This window comes from Bidens hawaiensis, unplaced genomic scaffold (assembly GCF_021521415.1).
Source record: "Bidens hawaiensis isolate Kalapana, Puna unplaced genomic scaffold, B.hawaiensis_p1.1 tig00007117_1, whole genome shotgun sequence".
NCBI classification, from domain to species: domain Eukaryota; kingdom Viridiplantae; phylum Streptophyta; class Magnoliopsida; order Asterales; family Asteraceae; genus Bidens; species Bidens hawaiensis.
Genome location: NW_027491488.1, coordinates 7773 through 29835, shown reverse-complemented (window position 1 = coordinate 29835; position 22063 = coordinate 7773). Strand labels below are relative to the sequence as shown.

Below are 22063 nucleotides of genomic sequence, written 5' to 3'. Positions count from 1 at the left end.
ACCAACTTCCACCAACCACCACGACCGCACGGGTGGAGAATATAATTGGTGGAAAACTTGACAATGTGGTTAGTCATACTCTCTCTCCTCCGGCTATAAATACCAATGGACCTCCAAATAGTAAAGGATATGCTCTCTCCAACTATTACTATCAAAATATATTATCTTGTACTATCAAGTACTGATTCTCACGCCGAAGGGTGGTTACGAGAGAATCCCCCCCCCCCCCCATTCCTCGTAACGAGCTCACGGTGTTCTGTTTTGCAGGATACACTCGTCTACGCCAAGAATGCTTTATAACCCATCGTGTAGAATACTTAACCATAACCCTCGGACTAACGTGTTAGACCTTGAGGGGTGGATTTGTGTTTCTTCATTGGCGCCATCCGTGCATATAGCTAGAACAGTAACTCACTCCGTTCTTGACTCAGATGAGTAGCAAGACCACACCAAAAGAGGTTGGCCTTAAGAAATATCGAAAATCTGGACGTCGGTGGTACCGGTGAAGGTTTCCTTAATGCCTCCACCATCCACCCTACCGTCACAGAAAAGGAAAAAACCAAAGCGCGTTCCAAAGCAGCTATGCCTCCAGACATCATGGCGTGGCTCGAAGCGGAACAACAAAAACTGAAAGACAAACTACAAGACAAAATGGCGTCCGTTGTGAAACCTAGATCGCTATTCGATACAGCCTCTAGTAGCAACGAAGAAGAAGAGTCTGAAGAAAACTCAACGTCGATTCGTACAAAAGCACCAATCGTCAAAACGCCTCCTGCAAAGCAAAACAACAAAGAAGGAGAAAAGTCACAGCGGTTGAATCTCAAGGCAGACTCACGCCTAGACGACCCGGACTACGAAGAAAGCTGGAAAGAGCTAGATACCAAAAAATTGGTGAAATACCACCCAGAAGCGGTGGTAGATTTTTCCAAACCATACCGACCAACAACGTCGGCGGGGAAATCAAAATTCGTGGCAAAAATAGCTGAAGCGGAACTACCAGAAAATCCTAAAATCCCGCCAATGGTAGGCCAGTATGATGGTATCTTAGATCCAGACGATCATTTGCAAACCATCACAGCTGCTGGGTTAGTATCAGGGTGGACCATGCCGTTATGGTGCCACATTTTTACGCTAACACTAGTTGGAGACGCCAGAGCATGGTTTGAAAGATTGCCAGATGGGCAGATTACAAGCTGGGAGGACTTAGCGAATAAGTTCACCCAGCAGTTTAGTCAGCAACGGCGGCACATCAGTGATCCGGCAGGCATTCTAAATGTGGTCAGGAAAGACACTGAAACACTAGAAGATTTCATCACCAGATTTAACCAGGAAGGCCTGAACATCGGCGGCGCAAGTGAAGAACTGATGCGGGCAGCCTTTCGCCAAAACGTAAAGTGTGACGACCTTATTCGTAACCTTACGGGCAGAGATGGCATGCCGCAACGATGTGACGATGTTATGACCGCAGCCAAAAGGTACGCGCGAATGGAGAAGAGCTTGGGGAAAGAACTGGCAAAGAACGACGCCAGAAATGACATCAATAGAGCCCGCCAGGGCAAAAGAATGTCCTCCGTATGGTCAAGGTTAAACAGCGACAGAGAGTCCGCCACATTTGAACCTTTTAAAGCCACACAAAAGAGTCAGACGAATGCACCCCAGACTAATGTATCCAGGTGGACTCCGCTGACAAAAAGCCCAACCCATATCATGTACAGTGAAGGGATCCAACTAAAGAAGCCGACGCCAGTCAAACAGGGGTTAAAAACATATATGAAAATTTATTGCGACTTTCACGAACAACACGGTCATACGACAAATCAATGCGTCAATTTGAAAGACGCGTTCGAAGAATATGTCAAAAACGGTAAGTTGGATCACCTTGTCAGAAACATATGGGGAAAATACAGACGTCCACTCCCCAAAGATGGCGGAAGGCTAGAAAAGAAAATCAAAGATCTTCATGCCAATATGATCTCAGGTAAAGCTCAGACCAAGAAAAGAAGGCAAACAGAGTGGGCGGTATGGAAGGAAGAGCAAGTCATCTTCCCAATAGTAAGAAGAGGTCCAAACAAAAAAGCACCTTTGGTGATCACAGCCGTATTCGGCAACTACAGGACTCCACGTTTCTTTGTCAATGCGGGAGCAACATCCAACACATTGTACCGCCAGAGTTTCGACTTATTAGAAGAAAAAGACAGGCATCAGTTAACAGCTGCCAACGCTCCAATCGCGGGTTTCAACCAGAGCATTGAATACCCGCTGGGACAGCTGACATTCCCAGTCGAGTTAAGTGACGGACTCCATTCACGAACGGAAGACGTTGATTTCCTGGTGATGGAGACTCCTCACCCACAGTATGACATAATCCTCAAAAGAGAGGCTATTGGCGATTTTAATGCTACTCCGTCAACAGCGCATGGAATATTGGGGGTGCCAACACCAACGGTGTCACACCCTCAAAATCCACTAACGAAGTTTTACCGTCAGAGAGTGTGAACTAACAGGATCGGATCCATTAATTATAATCAAACCATAAAACAAAGTTTTCAAACCATGTAAACGTTTACGAGTAATTAAATGCGGAAGCGTAAAAACCAAAAGATAAAAGTTGCGTCACGCAGGACGACTTAAGCCCAATGATAACAGTTTTAAAATAGTTTGCATAATAAAAGCGTTTTCAAGCAATGCATGATCCTATACCGCGCGCCCGCCTCGGCTACCTGAGAATAACATACTAAAAGCGTCAACACGGGGTTGGTGAGTTCACAGTTCATATCAAATAAAGCGTTTAGCGTTTGCGTTTAGCGTTTTGCGTTTAGCGTTTTGCGTTACCAGATAGTGTTATGTCAATTATATATCTATAGGAAGCTAGCCTATAAAACAAGTATTACTAAGTGTTCGAAACCGAAGCTGACTGTTTATCATTTGCCTTGCCACCAGGTCTATCCCGACCATGGTATGTGTTTAGCCAATATTACACCCACTCGACCTCCAGTAAAGTTTAGCGTTGGGTGGGGTTTGTCAAACCCAGTAGTACTACTCAACAATGACTCGCTATTATCCAATATTAAACGGTTCGATGTGAATGAAGGACTTTAGTTATTGCGTTCGCCACTTAGTCTTTACAAGTGATATATAATCTATATTAACAAAATCTTAAATGCGTTTTCGGAGTATGTTATCTCCCCAAGTGAAAAGCGTTTGAAAACAGTTTAAAAGGGGTAAGTGAACTCACTGTTTACGAAGAAATTCCCAAATTAAATCACCAAGTGATGCGCGTCACAGAAAACTCTCTCTAGCGTTCTAAAACAACAAGGAGATTTTCTAAGTGTCGGAACTATTATCGAGTCTCTAGACTCGGCACATAATACCTATACACACAACATGTTTCGTGTTTCGTTTGTGAATCGTGTGTGACTTTTACAAGTGTATTTGTGATACGTTACATGTGTGAGCAATTATCCACGTGTCATGTATTCATAATGTACGTCACTAGCAATTACTTCCCGTAAGGGCAATTTGGTCAACACATAACAATTAACTAGCAATTATTCCCCGCAAGGGCAATTTGGTCAAATCATGACAATCAATTAGCAATTATTCCCCGCAAGGGTATTTTGGTTAAAATACGACAATTAGTTAGTAATTATCATGTTTCATGCAACTTTCACAAAATTCAGCAACTAGTTTCTTAACGACAGAATTTTACTTGAAAAACTAGTCTATCCCACCGATCATAGCATCACAATTAATTTACCAAAAATCATCACAAAAGCATGTATGTGTTAGGTTTCCAGAACATATTTTGTTGTATTTTTATTCCATACATATTTCTCACAAAGATCAATTTACCACAGCAAACTCATAACAGTCAAATTTATGCGCAACAGAATGTTATTTGAAATTCCCGTTAAACGAAAAATAAAATAAATGCAAGACCACTTGGGTTAGGTTCCTAACTCAACAAGTCAACTTCCAGAAGTGGAACCAACCCAATTGGTCTCGTAGTTCATGAGATATAATGTTTACAAAACAACCTAACAGCAGGTTTAGCAACTCAGCTTTGCACAACGTTTTTGTAAAATCATAAAGGTTAACTTTTACACGTCCAAAAATTGCAAATTTATATTCTTTAGAAACTAGACTCAACCTAGTTTACTGTAGTATCAATAATCTCAACCAATTTTCACATTTACACCCCGTTACAGTCAATTGAACATCAATAACACAATCTGTCCAGAAACTGTTTGCAACAAAACTCAACATATTAACCATTTATAAACCATAATTCCTTCATATAACATCCTAGACACCATAATCACTATCCATGCACATCAATTACACATTATATCCATGGTTAGGGTTTTATTTGAATTCAAAATCAAGAACACAACGATTAACATGTAATAATACCAATTCTAGTTATCATATCACAATCAATCCATCATCAAATCAAGATAAAACATATGAACACATATACATATGAAAATCGGACCTAGGGTTTGTAATTATACCTTCAAAAACACCAATACAAGCAAGAGGAAGGTAGAAGATGGCTAGAAACGGATGTAGGATGCTTCAATTGTGAAAGACCAAGATCAAAACCAAGTGATATGTGTGTGTGTGTGTGCCGATCGCAAGGAGAGCAAGGGAGGGGGGCTGGCCGTCGACTTATGTGAGGGAAAGAGGGAGGGGAGTTAGGGTTTTATATTATTAATAATACTCATGTTACATCTAGGTCCCTCCACTTTCAAATGTTATCTTTCTAGCTATATTAACTAGTTCTAGCACATTGAGTTAACGTTTATAACAATGTTATCACATAACACATAAGTCTAACACATAATTATCACATAATTATTGTTTTGACGTTTTTCGTTTATTCCTCAATTTTTTGCGTCAACTCGTTTGCGTTTCGGTGCAATTTACGAAAGACTACACATGTAGTAAGTGTTAAGCGTCATTTAAACCCTAGTTTAAATGTAATGAGGTGTGCGTTATAGATTCAATGATCTTAAGTTTGAATTGACGGAGTTGAGTTAACGGAGTTAACCTGAAATTGACGATTGTCACAAACGGGGATAGCAATGATCCACACTAACAAAGAATGCAACATGGCGGAAAGAAAAACACCGCCACAGAAGATGCTGAAAACCAGCAAAACTAGAGAAGTGGAAAAATGGGCGCTCAACAAAGAATTCCCAGAACAAAGCATAACCATTGGACCAACCATCTCTGAAGAAGCGAGTGCGGCGCTCAAAAGCTTGTTAGTCAAGAACATTGATGTTTTCTCTTGGACCCCGGCGGACATGACAGGGGTCCCAAGAAGTAAAGCGGAACACGAATTAAAAGTCAACCCAACTTTCATCCCGGTTGTACAAAAAAGAAGGAGGATGGGACCAGAACAAGCAAAAGCTTGTGATGAACAAGTCCAGCAATTAATGGATGCAGGCATAATCCGAGAAATTCAGTACCAAACATGGGTAGCCAACCCAGTAATGGTACCCAAGGCAAACAGCCAATGGCGCATGTGTATTGACTTCAAAGACCTCAACAAAGCATGCCCAAAAGATTATTAACCATTGCCCGAAATTGACCTCAAGGTAGACGCATTGGTACTATTTCAGTTTAAATGTTTTCTGGACGCATAAGGGTACCACCAAATCCACATGGCGGCAAGAGACCAAGAAAAAACGGCGTTTCGAACAAACAGCGGAACATATCTCTATAAGATGATGCCGTTAGGTCTCAAAAACGCCGGGTCTACATACCAGCGATCGATGGACAGAGAATTCAAATCTCAAATTGGAAGAAACTTAGAGGTATACATGGACGACTTAGTCGTTAAAAGCAAAACGGAGGTAACAATGTTGAAAGACATCGAAGACACCTTCAAACCGCTAAGATCAATCAGCATGAAGCTTAACCCAGGAAAATGTTTCTTCGGAATGGAAGAAGGAAAATTCCTGGGAGTAGTAGTAACGAATGGCGGCTTCAGGGCCAACCCAGAAAAACTAGAGGTTGTGTTAAAAATGCCTTCACCAAAATCTATCAAGCAAGTGCAAACACTTAATGGCCGATTAGTCGCGCTGAACAGATTTTTGTCAAGTCATGCGGAAAAATGTTTTCCGTTTGTGTCAACCTTGAGGAATTGCCTCAAGAGATCTCAGTTTTGGTGGACAGAAGAAGCAGAAAAAGCATTTCAAGAAATTAAGACGCGCCTAGCGGAACTACCAACGCTAACAGCCCCCAAAGCTGGAGAGCCGCTGATAGTATACCTAGCATCGTCAGAAAGAACGGTCAGCGTTGTCTTTATGTTGGAAAGAAACGGCGCTCAAACGCCCATTTACTACATAATTCGCACCCTCGCGGACGCAGAAACAAGATATTCCACCTTAGAAAAATTGGGTCTATCTTTGATCCAGACAGCGCGCCGTTTAAGGAGATACTTTCAACACCACCCAATACATGTTTAACATCCCCAAAATTTTGATCCAAATTTGACAACTTAGGAAAGTTGAGGGATCAAAAATAATATTAAAGACAAGTCATGGGAAAATATTAAATAAGGAAATATAAGAAAAATAAGGAAATAAAAATATTTCCTAAGTTTAGTTTACTTAAATGAAAGAAATTCCATCAGACATTGGAAGATGTAAGAAAGTGGAAGCATTCCACTAAGGTATAAATAAAGAAGATGGAATCCATCCCACATGGAAAGTGGTAAAGAAATGAAAGCTCTTTATAAGGAAGAGATTTTCCATAAGAATATTCTTTTATGAATATCATACACCAAGTGGTCCTAACGGAGGGTGCGTAGCACCCGACGAGCACGCGTACGGGCTCGGGCGAGGACGATGGCGACGGCGATGAAGAAGGCGACGGCGACGGCGAAGGGCGTTGGGCGCTTTGATGGCACACTTTGCACTTCGCACGCTCGCATCGCCGCAAGCCGCTTTAAGAGCCGCCTTAGTATTTTTGGACAACGAGAATTAGACTAGAAAAGACAAGCTATCAAAGAAGAAGGACTGAAAACGAAAAATAATATTCAGGGACCCATCGCGCTACGCGATGAGTCCAAGAAGACGGTCATCGCATACCGTGATGGGCCGTGATGAGTCAGCAACACGTGTCGCACTCCGGCGACACGTGGCAACACACCAGGACACGTGGCAGAACGTGTCAGACCACGTGGCAGGCCACGTAGCGACACGTGGCATGACCTCAGAGATGTACCTATCGCGGTACGCGACGGTGTTGAAAAAGGTGCCCATCGCGTACCGCGATGGGACCCGAAATGCTATAAAATGGGAGGCCATGGGCTCTTTCCCTCACACCTCCCATACTCTCTCTCTAACTACACTCTCTCTACCTCGGTTTACGTGCTGAACATCGTTTTGCGTGCCACCCAAATAACCCGACATTCTGTCTCGAAGTACGCGCACAACCCGGCGACACCCGAATGTTGTCTCGATTTGCGTGCCAAGAAGAGTTGATCAAGGACGCCTCGATAAACGTGCATAGAGTAGAAGTGCTGCTCGTATAAACTTAGGAATATTTAAACTCCGAATACCCGTGCGAGGTAAGGGGGTTATGCCTAAGTTATTATTTTATTATTATAAATGGCTTAGACCATAGTCGAAAGTATAGCCGAACCTTGATTATGATTAAGAGTTATATAACTTTTCTTAAGCGAAGGTTATAGTTAAAATAATATTTCTTTACTATTATGAAATATAATGTTCATAAAGAAAGAATATAAAGTTAATGTTTCTTCCTGAAGAAGAAACATAGTATGAAAATGATAAACAAACAAAAGGGACTAAAGGTCCAAATGTTTTGAATAAACAACTGTTTTTATCATGGTTAAAGCTATAAAAAATAGACTAAAGGTCTAAAGCTAGATTGCTGATCTAGTTATTTATACAAAGGTTATTATCGTACTATAGGTCCGAGGTAACAAAAAAAGAAGAAGAAATCAGAAAATAGGAATCAATATCAGAAACTGTTTATAAACAGAAAAGGTGAATACGCCCCAAACCTTTTATAATAAGTCTGAATGTTTGCATAGGATTTACGAATCCTTAAAAACTTTGTGTACAATAATAAGAAAAGGACACTCTGATTAAGAGTATACATGTGTCTGGATCCAAACATACATGGTGACTCGGCATTTCCCCGAGGGCATGCATATCATCAACATGCCTCTAAAGGTCTACGGGACTGTTCAGAGAAATGATATTGTGTATATAATTGATTGTACAAGGTACTTAAGGTAATTTGATCCCAATAGTTGGGTGCCTAATGAGTAGTCACAAAGGTATTATTGTTGGTTTCACAAAGGTATTGAAAAAGAGATTTTAGAGTCAGCCTTATTCACCAGCTTTGTGCTGACATATTTTTCCACCCATGTTACAGGGAAACAAGAAAGGTTAGATCATACAAGCAAGAAGGAATAGAAGATTGGAGTTATAGTCATTAGATGCTATCTGATGGCTCAGATATTTTATTTCAAAATATTACAAAGAGTTATGTTTTCTAAATAAATGTATTTGAAACATTGAACGGGTATTATAACCTGAGAGTTTAGTAAGTTTTCAATATAATAATATTTTATTAAAGACTTCCGCTGAAATAAAAACCCGCAACTCTGATGTATTTAAAATACAGGTACCAACTATTGGTCACACGCCTAGGCCCTAAAGTGGGGTGTGACAATATGTTCTCACTAACTTTCTCCTACAAAATGTACTAAGCAAACCAGAATTACCTGGGAGGCTTGCAAAATGGGCAATAGAGTTAGGAGAACATGCCATCAAATACAAACCAAGGCCAACAATTAAGGGACAAGTCTTGGCAGACTTCATCGCGGAAATCCCTTAAGAAGAAGAAGAGGAATGCAAAAGAGAGATCGAAGCCCCTGTCGACCAACAAAAAGACGAAGTCTGGAAGCGGTTCACAGATGGAGCCTCCAATGATGAAGGTGCAGGCGCATGCCTAAGAATAACCAACCCAGAAGGACAACACTTTACGTACGCAATACGCCTAGAATTCAAAAGCACAAACAACAAGGCGGAGTACGAAGCACTGTTGGCAGGGTTGAGGATCGCTAAAAAGTTGGGGGCCCGCCATTTGGAGGCACACGTGGATTCAATGCTAGTGGAAAATCAAATCAAAGGATCATACGATGCAAAAGATGACAAGATGGCGTCATACTTAGCGCAAGCTAAAGTGCTAACTGCAGCTTTTACCACATGAAAAGTAAAACACATCAACAGAAGTGAGAACAAACAGGCTGACGCCTTAAGCAAACTGGCTTCGGTTGGTTTTGAACACCTCGCAAACGACGTCCGCATCGAAGTCCTGACAACGCCTTCAATAATGAACAAAGAAGTTATCGTATGTTCAGAAGTAGAAAAAAGTTGGATGACACCAATCATCAACTACCTCGCAAGAGGTATCTTGCCACAAAACAAAGCAGAAGCGCGGAAGATTCGCCACAAAGCATTAAATTACACAATCCAAGGTGACATTCTCTACAGGCAATCGTACTTGGGTCCACTTCTCAGATGCGTAGACCCACAAGACGCAAATTATCTATTAAGAGAAATCCACGACGGAATATGTGGAGTACATGCAGGCCCAAGAATGGTGGTCACCAAAATCATGAACACAGGGTACTATTGGCCAGGCATGCATGTAGACGCCGAAAAAGAATTGAGACGATGCAGCGCCTGCCAACGCCATGCACCCAACACCCTGCGCCCGAAGAATGCCATGATACCGGTGTCAGCCTCTTGGCCATTTCATAAATGGGCAATTGACATAACAGGACCATTTCCAGAGGCGCCAGGACGTGTGAAGTTTTTAATTGTAGCAATTGATTACTTCACAGAGTGGGTCGAAGCATAGCCGGTAGCAACAATCAACGCGGCCAGCGTCAAAAAGTTCATATGGGAATTCATAATCTATCGCTTTGGGCTACCCATGAATTTGGTCAGCGATAACGGAACACAATTTGCTGACCAACACATCCAAAAATGGTTAAAGGAGCTCAATGTCACACAGACATTCACTTCTGTTGCTCATCCACAAGGGAATGGCGAAGTAGAATGCGCCAACAGAACAATCGTAGGCGGAATCAAGAAAAGGTTGGCAAACCACAAGCCAGGATGGGTCGATCAGCTACCTCACGTATTGTGGGCTATAAGAACGCACAAACACACAAGTAATGCAGAAACACCGTTCAGCCTAACCTACGGTACCGAAGCAATGATCCCCGCCGAAGTCGGCGTTCCTTCGCCAGGAATCACTTTACAAAGTGATAACGATACAGAAAGGCGTCTAGATTTAATGCTTCTCGAGGAACGCCGAGAGTTGGCTGCGATAAGAGAACAAAACTACAAGCGCCAACTACAAAAGTATTATAATACAAAAGTGAAAGTGTGCGAGTTCAACATAGGAGATTACATCCTTCGCAACAACGAGGCATCAAGAGCACATGCGCAAGGCAAACTAGAGCCATCTTGGGAAGGCCCCTACCAAATCAAGGATGTACTAGGAAAAGGCACCTATACTTTAATGCAGCTCGATGGTTTGCCGATTCCTAGAACATGGAACGCGGCACAACTGCGAAGGTGTTACATGTAAATCGATTCCAAATGTAAAAACGGGCGAAGGGTCTAATTTGAATGGAAACGATTCCAATTGTAAAATCGGGCCAAGGGCCTAATTGTAAATCGATTCCAATTGTAAAATCGATTCCAATTGTAAAAACGGGTCAAAGAAACATTGATTTCATTTATATTCAAGTAATTACAAGCAGGTACTTACACCCGCACATACATACAAAAAAAATAGAAGATCTAACTATACAAAGCAAGGAGATAGCCTAGTCAACGTCATTCACACTCTTTCCGGACTCAATAACTGCGCTATCTCGTAGGCCGCTAACAGGAGCGGTGGAAGGACCAGCCTGCGAAGGCTCAAGCAAATCCCTCAACAGCTGCACGCTATTCTCCTCCTTTGCATACTGAGCAACTTGGGAAAGAATAGGAAACGTAAGAGAATCATATTCCGTCTCAGCGGCGGTATACTCCTTTTCCACATCAATGGCGTGAAGAGCATAGGCCTCAAGTGGGAGGTTATCACACAAATGCGTAACAACATCCTGAAAGCTAGTCTTGTGGCCAAGCTGTTGAGAAGCAGTAACAAGGGCTCCAACGCAACGCGTTAAATCATCATCGGTAATGATGCGTTGGGCAACCTGCATAAAAAAAATATCAGTAAAATGAACAGGAAAACAGGCAAAAAGGTTCAATACCTTGAAAATGGCATGATTCAACAGCCAATTGCGGTCAGCAATGGCAGCGGCGCGCTCAGAAGTCAAAACTTTAATGGTCTCCTCATTGGAAACCAGCGCGTCAGCCAGCTTTCCTGCATCCGCCTTCCTCAGCAAGGCTTCCGCCTCCAACTCTTCAATACGCTTGCGAAAAGCAGCGTTTTCACTCTCGAGTCGAGCGGAATCCTCCTTGGCAGCAACGGCGCGACTGCGTGCATCTGCAAGGTCAGCATTAGACTTCTTGCACGCAGTCTCAAAATCCTTATAGCGGGCAGCACGCTCGCGGGCAGACTCTGCCTGTTCTGCCTCAACTTTCGCCAATTTTGCCTCGACATCGCTCAAAGCTTGGTGATGCTCCGACGACTCTTTACCCGCCTTCCAGGCGCCAGCCTCAGCATCTTTCACCAACTGTTCCATCTCCCTCATACGAACACTTGCATCAATCTTCTCCTCATGAAGAGCACGGTTCTCGCGCAGCAACTCCGCGAAACAAGAGAAAGCCTGGACTTGGTGAAAAGTAGCATCATAATACAAAGTATTTTGAGGTTGGATTTTACGAGCAATGCGCTCACCAGGGGGAACATCATGTTCCAAAAATTCTGAACAAGTGGCCGGGTCTTCAAAATTGGCACCACAATTAACCTTCCATCGAGGGAAAAAAACCTGGTTCGCCTCTATAGATTCGCGGGGGTCCATATCTACATCCAATACCCCGCCACTCAAGTCGCCACTAAACCCGCCGCTGCTGCTGCCTCGGAACTCAAAAAATTTACCTTGCACCGTCGCACCCATACTAAAAGGCGGCGGCGACACAACCTCGTCACCATCAAGAATAAAATTCTTGTCTGGTGAGGACTGTCTTGATTTCACAAAATTAGCAAAAGAAATATCCACCGAATCAAGACCAACCTTAGACGATTCGCCCACAATCGCCTTCATCGGTTCAACAGACGACGATGGCAGAGAAACAACCGGAATAGACCCGGTCGACGCACGCAAAGTCGTCACGATGGTTTCCGCCTCAGACGGGCCAACCACACCCGCCATCATTGGCAAACTCAGCATCTGTACAATAGGCGCCGCCTCCGACAAGCTGCCAACACTTGTCATCATTGGCAAATTGGCAAAAACAGACGCCAGAGAGGATGCAACACCAGAAGGTGCAGGAGAAACAGTCGATGAAGAAATCGCCAACGTGTCTGGAACAAAAAACAAACGAATTTAGAAAACAGCAGATCGCGTCAAAAAGACAATTATTAGCAAACACTATACCTGACGATTTAACAAGACTGCTCTTGACAAACCCGCCAAGCCGAGGTTTCTTGAAGACGCGGGGTATCTCTTCATCATCTTCATTAATCACAGGGGCGGAACCCGAATTGTGTGGAGCAGTGAACATCCCGCCCACTGTGGAAGAAGAGGAAGAAGAAGGTGGACCGGTAGATACGAAATTCATATCGACAACGGTTCCAGGAGCTGCGGCTGAAGACACAACATCATTCGCCACCAAAATTGGAGTGGCAACCGCCGTGTCCAGCGCAGGCACAACAACCACAGGCTGTGAAACTATTGGCGAGGAGAATCCAACAGAAACCTGTGCAGAGGTGGTTGGGGAAGACGCCATGCTGGCACTCAAACCGAGTGCTTCAAGCAATGACGCAGACGAAGACACCGGAACCCCGAAAGGAACGGTGGAGATCATGAAGACATCGTCATCATCATCCACGACGTTTCTCGCGGCGGCATCTATCGGAGATGCAACCGTCTCCCCACCACTGCGTTGCGCGCTCCTACTACTGCACTTAGGAAGGCGCACAACGTTAGAACGTCTACCTGAAAAGGAAAACAAAACGTTAGTAAAATAAACAGAGGAAAAATAAAACAGTGGCGAATAGTTCAACTTACCACCCTGAGAGTTAACAGAACTGGGAGGTGGGAGCGGTCGCGGAGCAGATGATTGCCCCATAGGAAGTGGAAACACAAAGTTCCGGGCGGTCCGCGTAAGGATCGGCTCCTCACGAGGACCTAACTCCCTCCGCCTCAGCAATTTAGCGCCCTCATGCGCAGGTTGCAGGAGGAGCATGCTGTTGTCCACCTCTGAAAAAACAAATCAGGTTATTACCAAACAAACATGCATCAGAGCAAAAATAAAGAAGGGACGCTAACCCTGACCACCGTTATGAATAACCGGCACCATCGCCGCGTCATCCCAAATGCGACCCATGCCGAACAGCACCAACGCGCGCTCCGGATAGTGACGGAGTGGGGAAAGGCTAGCCTGAAAAGTGGTGAACCAGTCCGAACTGGTATAAGGAGCCACTTTCGGCTCAGCAAGCTCTTTCACGTCCGTTAAATACATGGAGTGGGGAACCACGCGCGCAGAAATGTAGAAGAATAAACTCTTCCACTCGTGCAAACTCTGCGGTGCATCCAAGGCAATAGCCTTGGAAACAGGACGGGTAAACAAAGTATACCACCCCAGGGTGAAATGCCACCGGTAAAAAGCCGACAACCTGTCAGCCGTCGGAGTAATGCCGAGGCAGTGACAGGTATACTCGAAATGGCGAAGACGAGCCATCCCGAGTGGATGAATCTGGCTAAGGTGCAACCCAAATACATCCAGAACCTCCAACAAAAACCGAGTAAGGGGCAATCGGAAATTGCCCAAAAAGAAAAACTCCCGATACACGGAAATCTTGCCGACGGGAGCCTCCCGAGCCGACTTGCCAGGAGCAGGCAACTCAGGCTCATACTCAGGGCCAAGGTTATAAACCCTGACTATGTTGTTAAAGTCGTCGGCACCCATACGACAACCGACGAGTTCCATAGTATGATTCTTCTTTGCCTTTGAGGATTGAGACGATTCAGCCATAAAAAACAGAGGGTTCAAGGGAAAGAAACTAGGAGAAAATGAAAACAACGATGAGAAAGGATGCTTAAAACGGTGTAACCCCTCTATTTATACTAATCGCAATTAATGAAGGCCGGGGGATACAAAAAGTATAAATGATGTGTGGCCCAATCAGAAAACGCCACGATAATAAGACGGCAGTGGATGTGTGTTACAGCTGGGCGCGTCACCGGGATTCTCGCCCACTCACCTGACACAGGCAGAAAGTCTGCACAGCAGAGCAACCGTCGTCAAACTGTCACGTCCAGCAGTCGTTTCACTGACTTGCATTTAATTCACCCATCCACGCCAAATAACACGTCATCAGTATAAAAGAAACAAAGATGACAAGTATTGGCCAAAAGCAGGCTCCGTCATGGGATGATTTAACGTTAATCACCCGCCAAAATAGGCTACGCCATGGGATGATTTAACATTAATCACCCGCCAAAATAGGCTACGCCATGGGATGATTAAACATTAATCACCCGCCAAAATAGGCTCCGCCAAGGGATGATTTAACATTAATCACCTGCCAAAATAGGCTACGCCATGGGATGATTAAACATTAATCACCCGTCAAAATAGGCTCCGCTAAGGGGATGATTTAGCATAAATCACCCGCCAAAAAAGGCAACATAGGGATGATTACCAAAAATCACCCGCGAAAATAGGCTCCGCCAAGGGGATGATTTAGCATAAATCACCCGCCAAAAAAGGCAACATAGGGATGATTATCAAAAATCTCCCGCCAAAATAGGCTCCGCCAAGGGGATGATTAACATAAATCAGCCGCCAAAATATGGCAACGCAAGGGATGATTGCAACAATGACCTGCTAGAATAAGCTCCGTAATGGGATGATTAATACAATCACCCGCCAACAAAGGCGACAAGGGATGATTAATAAAATCACCCGCCATAATAGGCTACGCCGAGGGATGATTATCAGAATCACCCACCAAAAAAGGCTACGAAAGGGATGATTAATAAAAATCACCCGCCAAAAAGGCTATGAAAGGAATGATTAATAAAATCACCCGCAAAAATAGGCTATGCCAAGGGATGATTATCAAAAATCACCCGCCAAAAAGGCTCGGCAAAGGATGATCATCAAAAATCACCCGCCAAAACACGGAATGATTTCCAAAAACAGACCAAACCAATGGGGTAAATCGGTAAAGGGCAACTAAGATGCATAACCAAAAGCCCATGATAAGTCCACAGCCCCCACTTCTTTAAAGAATGGCGACTATGGACTTGGGGGACTTGTAGAGGTAGGGTATTAAACCTACCATTTAACCAAGTATAACACCATGTTAATACGCTGGGCGGAACACTAGGCGCCCGGATGTTACTTACGCCAGGCGTAGTGTATGGCACAAAGAGTGTAGCCCAATATAATAAACTTCTCTTGACATCTCGGGAATGGTAATGCAAAGGTCCAACCAGCATGGGACAAAAAAGATGCAACCCACATAGGGATAAACACCAAACCAATGGGGATTGGACAACACACAAAGTATAGTACAAACAGTACAAACACGTCCATGTCAAAAGTCCATGATGCCCACCAACTTCCACCAACCACCACGACCGCACGGGTGGAGAATATTACTGGTAGAAAACCTGACAAGGTGGTTGGTCATACTCTCTCTCTCCTCCGGCTATAAATACCAATGGACCTCCAAATGGTATAGGATATACTCTCTCCTACTATTACTATCAAAATATATTATCTTGTACTATCAAGTACTGATTCTCACGCCAGAGGGTGGTTATGAAAGAATCCCCCCCCCCCCATTTCTCGTAACGAGCTCACGGTGTTCTGTTTTGCAGGATACACTCGTCTGCGCCAAGAAGGTTTTATAACCCATCGTGTAGAATACTTAACCATAACCCTCGGACTAACGTTTTAGACCTTGAGGGGTGGATTTGTGTTTCTTCACCTTCTCATATATATATATATATATATATATATATATATATATATATATATATATATATATATATATATATAGCTAGGTTATAATAAGAAGTAGATTTTTCCTAAGAAGTGTAGGAAGTGTGTTTTCACCATTAGATCTAATAAAACACAATGCACAATAAACACACCGCAATTAAAATAAAACACACATCGCACAATATAACACACTTTCCATATCCACCGTCAGACCAACTGTAACATCCTACTTTCGATTATAATAATAAATGAAATTTCGTTATTTGATAGTGTGTCGTTTATTGGTTTAGATAATTAACTAATAGAAGGCGGGCTTGGACTTTAGAAGATGGAATAAGAGATGGAATGAGCCTTAGGTCCATGGGCTTAAGGGAGTATAAATACCCCTTAAACCCTAATCCTTTCCATTTTATCCAACTCTACACCATTGCCTACACCTTGGAAAACACATACAACACTATCCTTTAACCCGAGCCTAGATCCGAAGTTGAAAACCCGAGATTTTGGTGCTAGAACGTTGTGACGAACCGAACCTGCATCAAGGACCAGCTCGTGTTCGTAGTTCAACTCGTTTAAGGTACGTTTATAATCTGAAATCGTTTATTTAGGTTCGGATTCATCTAGGAAATCTTAGATCTGTATGCATATGGTAAAAACGAATCCAACAAAGCAATTCTTACTGAAATTGATTACAGTTTGATAGGCTAATTTTTAGTATGAAGACCCGTAATATATATACATAAATCTCACCTTGTAAACCCGATGTTTTGAGCGATTGAATGGTTAGGGTTTGTAGGCGCTGGCTAGACGAATCCAATGATACCAAATTTATGATGGTTCGTTAAGGAATGAAGGTTTAATCGCAGTTCTATTATGAGTTGACTGTTCTGTGTTCGTATCGATTTTGACTTTGACCTTAGGGTCAAAGTCTGGATAAGACTGATGTGATTCGTTAAGGTAAAGTAACGAATTAATTAGCCAATTAGTTATGACCAGATAACGAATCAACTCACCCAGTTCGTTATGATAAGATAACGAATCAGCTCACCGAATTCGTTATCTCTAGATAACGAATCCAGTCATGTTCAGATGAAGAACCAGTTAACGAATTAAGCTAACGAATCAGGGCAGTGAAGCAGATAACGAATTAGACTGTGATTTAATAACGAATTAGGCTTAATTCGTTATAGCAAATGAGTTAACGAATTAGAAAAATAAATTAAATCATAATGGAAAATGTGTTAAGACAGCTTAACCCCAACCAGGGGCTCTGCCCCTTGGACCCCGCTAGGTGCTGCCGCCCCTAGAACCCCGCTGCCAGGGGCGCTGCCCCCGGACCCCGTTTCGTTGAGGGTTATATCTAGACTAGAAACGTGGTATGAGTAGTAATAGTTAATTGATACATGTAATTATTATACAGTTAGCCGTGCACAACTCAAAAAAAAAATAACAATTAACGGTGAATGTTACCGAGTTCAGGTGAGTTTCTATCCCCATTTCCTTGTTATGTTTTCGGGGCTGTGTGCATACTCAATGTGAATGTTAATACACTTACCTTAAATGATAAGTGTATGTCTTGATGACGACTGTGATAGTTACAAATGTATGCTTGACGGTACGTGAACGACCTTCGGGTATTGCACGTATTGTTAAGGAAAGTATAGTGTAGTATGTATGATATATGTATGTGAAAAAGAAAGTGTGTACGACTATGATATGTATGATATTATATGTATGGATGTGATAATGTAAATGTAAATGATAATGAGAGGTAAGGTAAGGTTAAAGGGTTGCATACCCTAATAATATATGCGAAGGTTAAGGGGTTGCATACCCTAATAATATATGCGAAGGTTAAAGGGTTGCATACCCTTATAATATATGCGAAGGTTAACGGGTTGCATACCCTAATAATATATGTGAAGGTTAAAGGGTTGCATACCCTAATAATATAAGCGAAGGTTATAGGGCGTAATGCTCTTTAAAACGTAAGGTACGAATATTAAAGAAAGAAAGAATGAAGGTAAGAAAGTATGAAAGTATGATATGTATTGTATGTTATGTGATTAACTAGAACTCACTCAGCGTAGCTGACTTTTAGTATTCACGCATATGAGTAGAATGAGACAGCTGGCTTGAGCGGGGACACATGGCAGAAGAATAAGGGTCTGGCATCTGAAGACTGATGATGTTTTATATTTAATGTTTTAAATTTGAAAGACAAGAATGTTTTAAGACAAGTTATGGTTTATTATTGTAATGTCATGGAAGTTTTAATATTCCGAGAATGTTTTAATTAACTCTGATGTTTAGAACTATGTTTATGAGTAAATCCAACGTCCAAATTTGAGGCACCGGTAACGGGGCCTTACATCAACATATCTAACGCACCAGATTACTTCTTACACTTCTTAGACACACTTCACTTCTTATTTTAACTCCACCCTATATATATATATATACATATATAGACTCACACACAAACTAGATTTTATTCACCGTATTACATTGTTTTACATTATTCGTTTCAAATATTTATATATATTTTTTGGATTTTTATTTTATTTATTATAAGAAAATTAATAATTTACTTAGGATTTAATGATAAAAGGGTTTCAAAAATAAATATGATGTTATAACCCGGTTTAATATTATCTGAGTTTGGTGAGAGCCATGACCAACTTATATTTTTTAGTCTAAAATTGTTTCTTAAATATAAATAAAAACTTTGTTTAATCATAATTTAATGTTATAGTATATCCATGTTTTATATGATATTTATTTTAAATATTTAGTAAGATTATTTTTTTAATTTTGAGATATATAACATGTTTAAGCTGTACGGGTTTTGTGAAATCATACTCGTGAATTCGGGTCAAATGAATCCTCCATTTACAAATAAAGCAATATGGTGGCTTGAGAGAATGCGAGAAGAAACTAAAGAGCTTTTCAAGATTTCGTATACATATAGGGGTGTGATCTAAAGAGAAATCCTCAGAAAGAGAGAAACTGTGGAACTAATAAAGAATTATTTTTAACCTTTTTTAAAATTATTTTTTGATTCATTTTTGTTTCCTCCTTCTAACAAGTTGATATTGTTCTAAAAAAACTGTCGATGTATTGCATATATGCAATAATATGTATTTCATATATACAATAGTGTTTTATTGCATATAATACAAGAAAATTGCATTATACAATTCACATTATTGAATATATGTAAATACAACACTATTTATTGTATGCAAGACACCCAAATGCATATACGGAATACAACACTAATGCACATATGCACTATATCGATTTTTTTTTAATTTTTGTATATAATATAACACTATTGCAAATATACAATATAAACAATTGCATATATGCTATTCAACACTATTTCACATATCAAAATACTCACTATTAGACATATGCATTATAAAAAAGTCGAAGTGTTGCATATATGCGTTACAACGAGTTTTTATTTAAAATTTTTTATTTTTTATATTTTTTGTGATAGAGAATTACAATATATAATAAGGATGAAAGAAAAAAAATAAAAAATATATTTTTTAATTAAATTAAAAATACATTTTTATTAGTTCTCTAGTTCTCTCTTAAGAATGAGTTCTCTCTTAATCCTTTCGCTATATATATATATATATATATATATATATATATATATATATTATATTTATATACTAGCAGAAACCAGCGCGATGCGTTGGCGATAACAATTTATAAAATGGTCTCGTTTTCCGTTAGTTAATCAATACTCTCGTGTTACATTGTAACAGTTAGAGGTGTACAAAACCGGTTTGGTTTTTGCTTATTCCAACCGGTTTGGGTCAAAACGGGGGAAACTAGTTAACTGACCCAGACCGGTTTGGGTCGGTTTTAAACCGGTTTAACCAGTTTTTAAATCGGTTTGATTGAAAAATACCCAAACCGCTATACGAAGCGGCGGTTTGGTTTGGTTTAGTTCAATTTCTGGTTTCGAACCAGTGTTTTTAACACCTTTAGTAATAGTACTACCATTAGCTTATTTTTATCATATTATTGGTATGGTTTATCTATCTTGTTTGACAAATCACCCAACCTACAGATCTTGCAAGCATTATTTAAAATCCAAGGGCTAAATCGTTGGATGCTAAAAGGGTAAAAGACTGACGGGAAACTCCCAAAAAATAATCTGAACAAAATTTAGGTCTATTAGGTAGTATGCTATTTTTCTAAAAACGTCATTTTTATAGCTAACCATGTCCCTAAATAATAATAAAAAACACAATATTAACATTCTAACTCAATCCAGTTGTATTTTTTACCAGTTGACTTCATTAGATCAATACTAACATGCCAAACGACCAAAATTTGAAACACAAATAAGTAGATAACAGGAAACTGTTTATAAGGATCAAAAGTGACATGAAATATGTACTTATTATTTGATGCAAGAACCTCATAACATACTTAGAAAGTGTACATGTTTCATATATACAAAAAATTTTCCAATATTAGGCAATTGAAAATGCAACAGTGAAGTAAAGATGTCCTTAGCACTTCTTATACAAGTAAAAATGATGCAATAAGTAAAAGAAAAAGAAGATGAAAAATATAGTGTCCATAGCTTAATAAGCTCATAACGATGAACTTGGAGGTCTGAAATTGCACTTAATACCTCCACTTATTCGCAAGAAAAGTATGGTTTGGCAATTGATAAAATGACGTTTTTCATTGTCCTTCGCTATCTCCATCAACACCAATCTATATATTTAAAAAAAAACAAAAAATAATCGGTAGTTTATTATGAACATAATATGAGATATAAAAAACTAATATTACCTTACTAAGAAACCCATCATAAACGAGGTTGAAACTGGAATAACGATGATCAAGTGTTTATCAAGAAAAAACAGTACCTTGAACTTCATCTGGATCTTTACGAGTCTGTCAATTTTCTCATTCAGTTAGTGTCGTTCTCAAAATACCTCCATCTCTACGTATATCTTTCATTTTGCATCCGCAACTGATCCAAAGTCCAAACTGTAAAGTAACCGAACTGTTTGGGGAGCCAATAACTGATTTTGATGGAATTTCTGAGCCAAACCAGTAAGTACAGTTTTGGAAAATTCAAACTTCAAAACCAAACCGGTCAATTTAGCTCGGTGTGAACAGTTCAGCCGGTTTCAACGATTTTTTAGCATACCTTAAACCAACCCTACCCGTTTCACCCAGAACAAAAAATAAATTAGAAGTTTTAACCAATTACTGATAACTCACCTCACCCATTACAAATTGTAAGTCAACATCATTAAGTCATTAAAGTCAACCTTTCTCTTAAGAGGTGGTGCTACCTCTTCTGCCTAGGCTTGAGGGGGTCGTCCCCATAGTAGCATGTATTATGCAAATGGCCTGCAACATTTCAAAAATTATAAAATTTAAAGTTGTATAAACTAAAACATGTTTTTGATATGACATATCTTTAGATGAAACTTTTCGAGAGAAAGTAACTGCCAAAAGTAGATAGATCAATGATCCAGAATGTTTTGAAATTGTGACCCAAAGTCCCAATTAGATATAATCAAGCAAATAATTACGCATAATCATAATGCACATCCAAATTAAACTAATTAAAAACCATGAACCCTTAAAGACTAAAAAATGCAGTGAAACCTTTGAATCATACGAAATATAAATAAACCAACACAATCATGAACATAAAGTTGTACAATTTGAGCTATGAGATAAAAAAAGAGAAAAAAAAAAGAAAAAACTTGAAATGACACGTTAATATGTTAATCTGGATCATTTGAATATAATGTGACAAAATATTTGTAATCGGGTCAATACATCAGAGAAAACATATAATTCCATTCAGCTTAAGA

General features: G+C 40.6%; 2 protein-coding genes across 2 annotated transcripts; both read left to right on the top strand.

The window, feature by feature from the left end:
- Window positions 1–597: 597 nt before the first annotated feature.
- On the top strand, window positions 598–4318 carry LOC143634537 (uncharacterized). The gene is made up of 2 exons (XM_077102584.1): window positions 598–2445; window positions 4310–4318. Exons 1-2 carry the CDS (start codon window positions 598–600, stop codon window positions 4316–4318), a joined length of 1857 nt encoding a protein of 618 aa, XP_076958699.1.
- A 5063-nt stretch (window positions 4319–9381) lies between these two features.
- Window positions 9382–9912, top strand: LOC143634536 (uncharacterized). Its single transcript, XM_077102583.1, has one exon. It carries the CDS (start codon window positions 9382–9384, stop codon window positions 9910–9912), a length of 531 nt encoding a protein of 176 aa, XP_076958698.1.
- The last annotated feature ends 12151 nt before the right edge of the window (window positions 9913–22063 follow it).

Coding starts and splice junctions, on each gene's coding strand:
- LOC143634537 (XM_077102584.1), top strand. CDS start 598: ATGGCGTGGCTCGAAGCGGAACAACAAAAACTGAAAGACAAACTACAA.
- LOC143634536 (XM_077102583.1), top strand. CDS start 9,382: ATGAACAAAGAAGTTATCGTATGTTCAGAAGTAGAAAAAAGTTGGATG.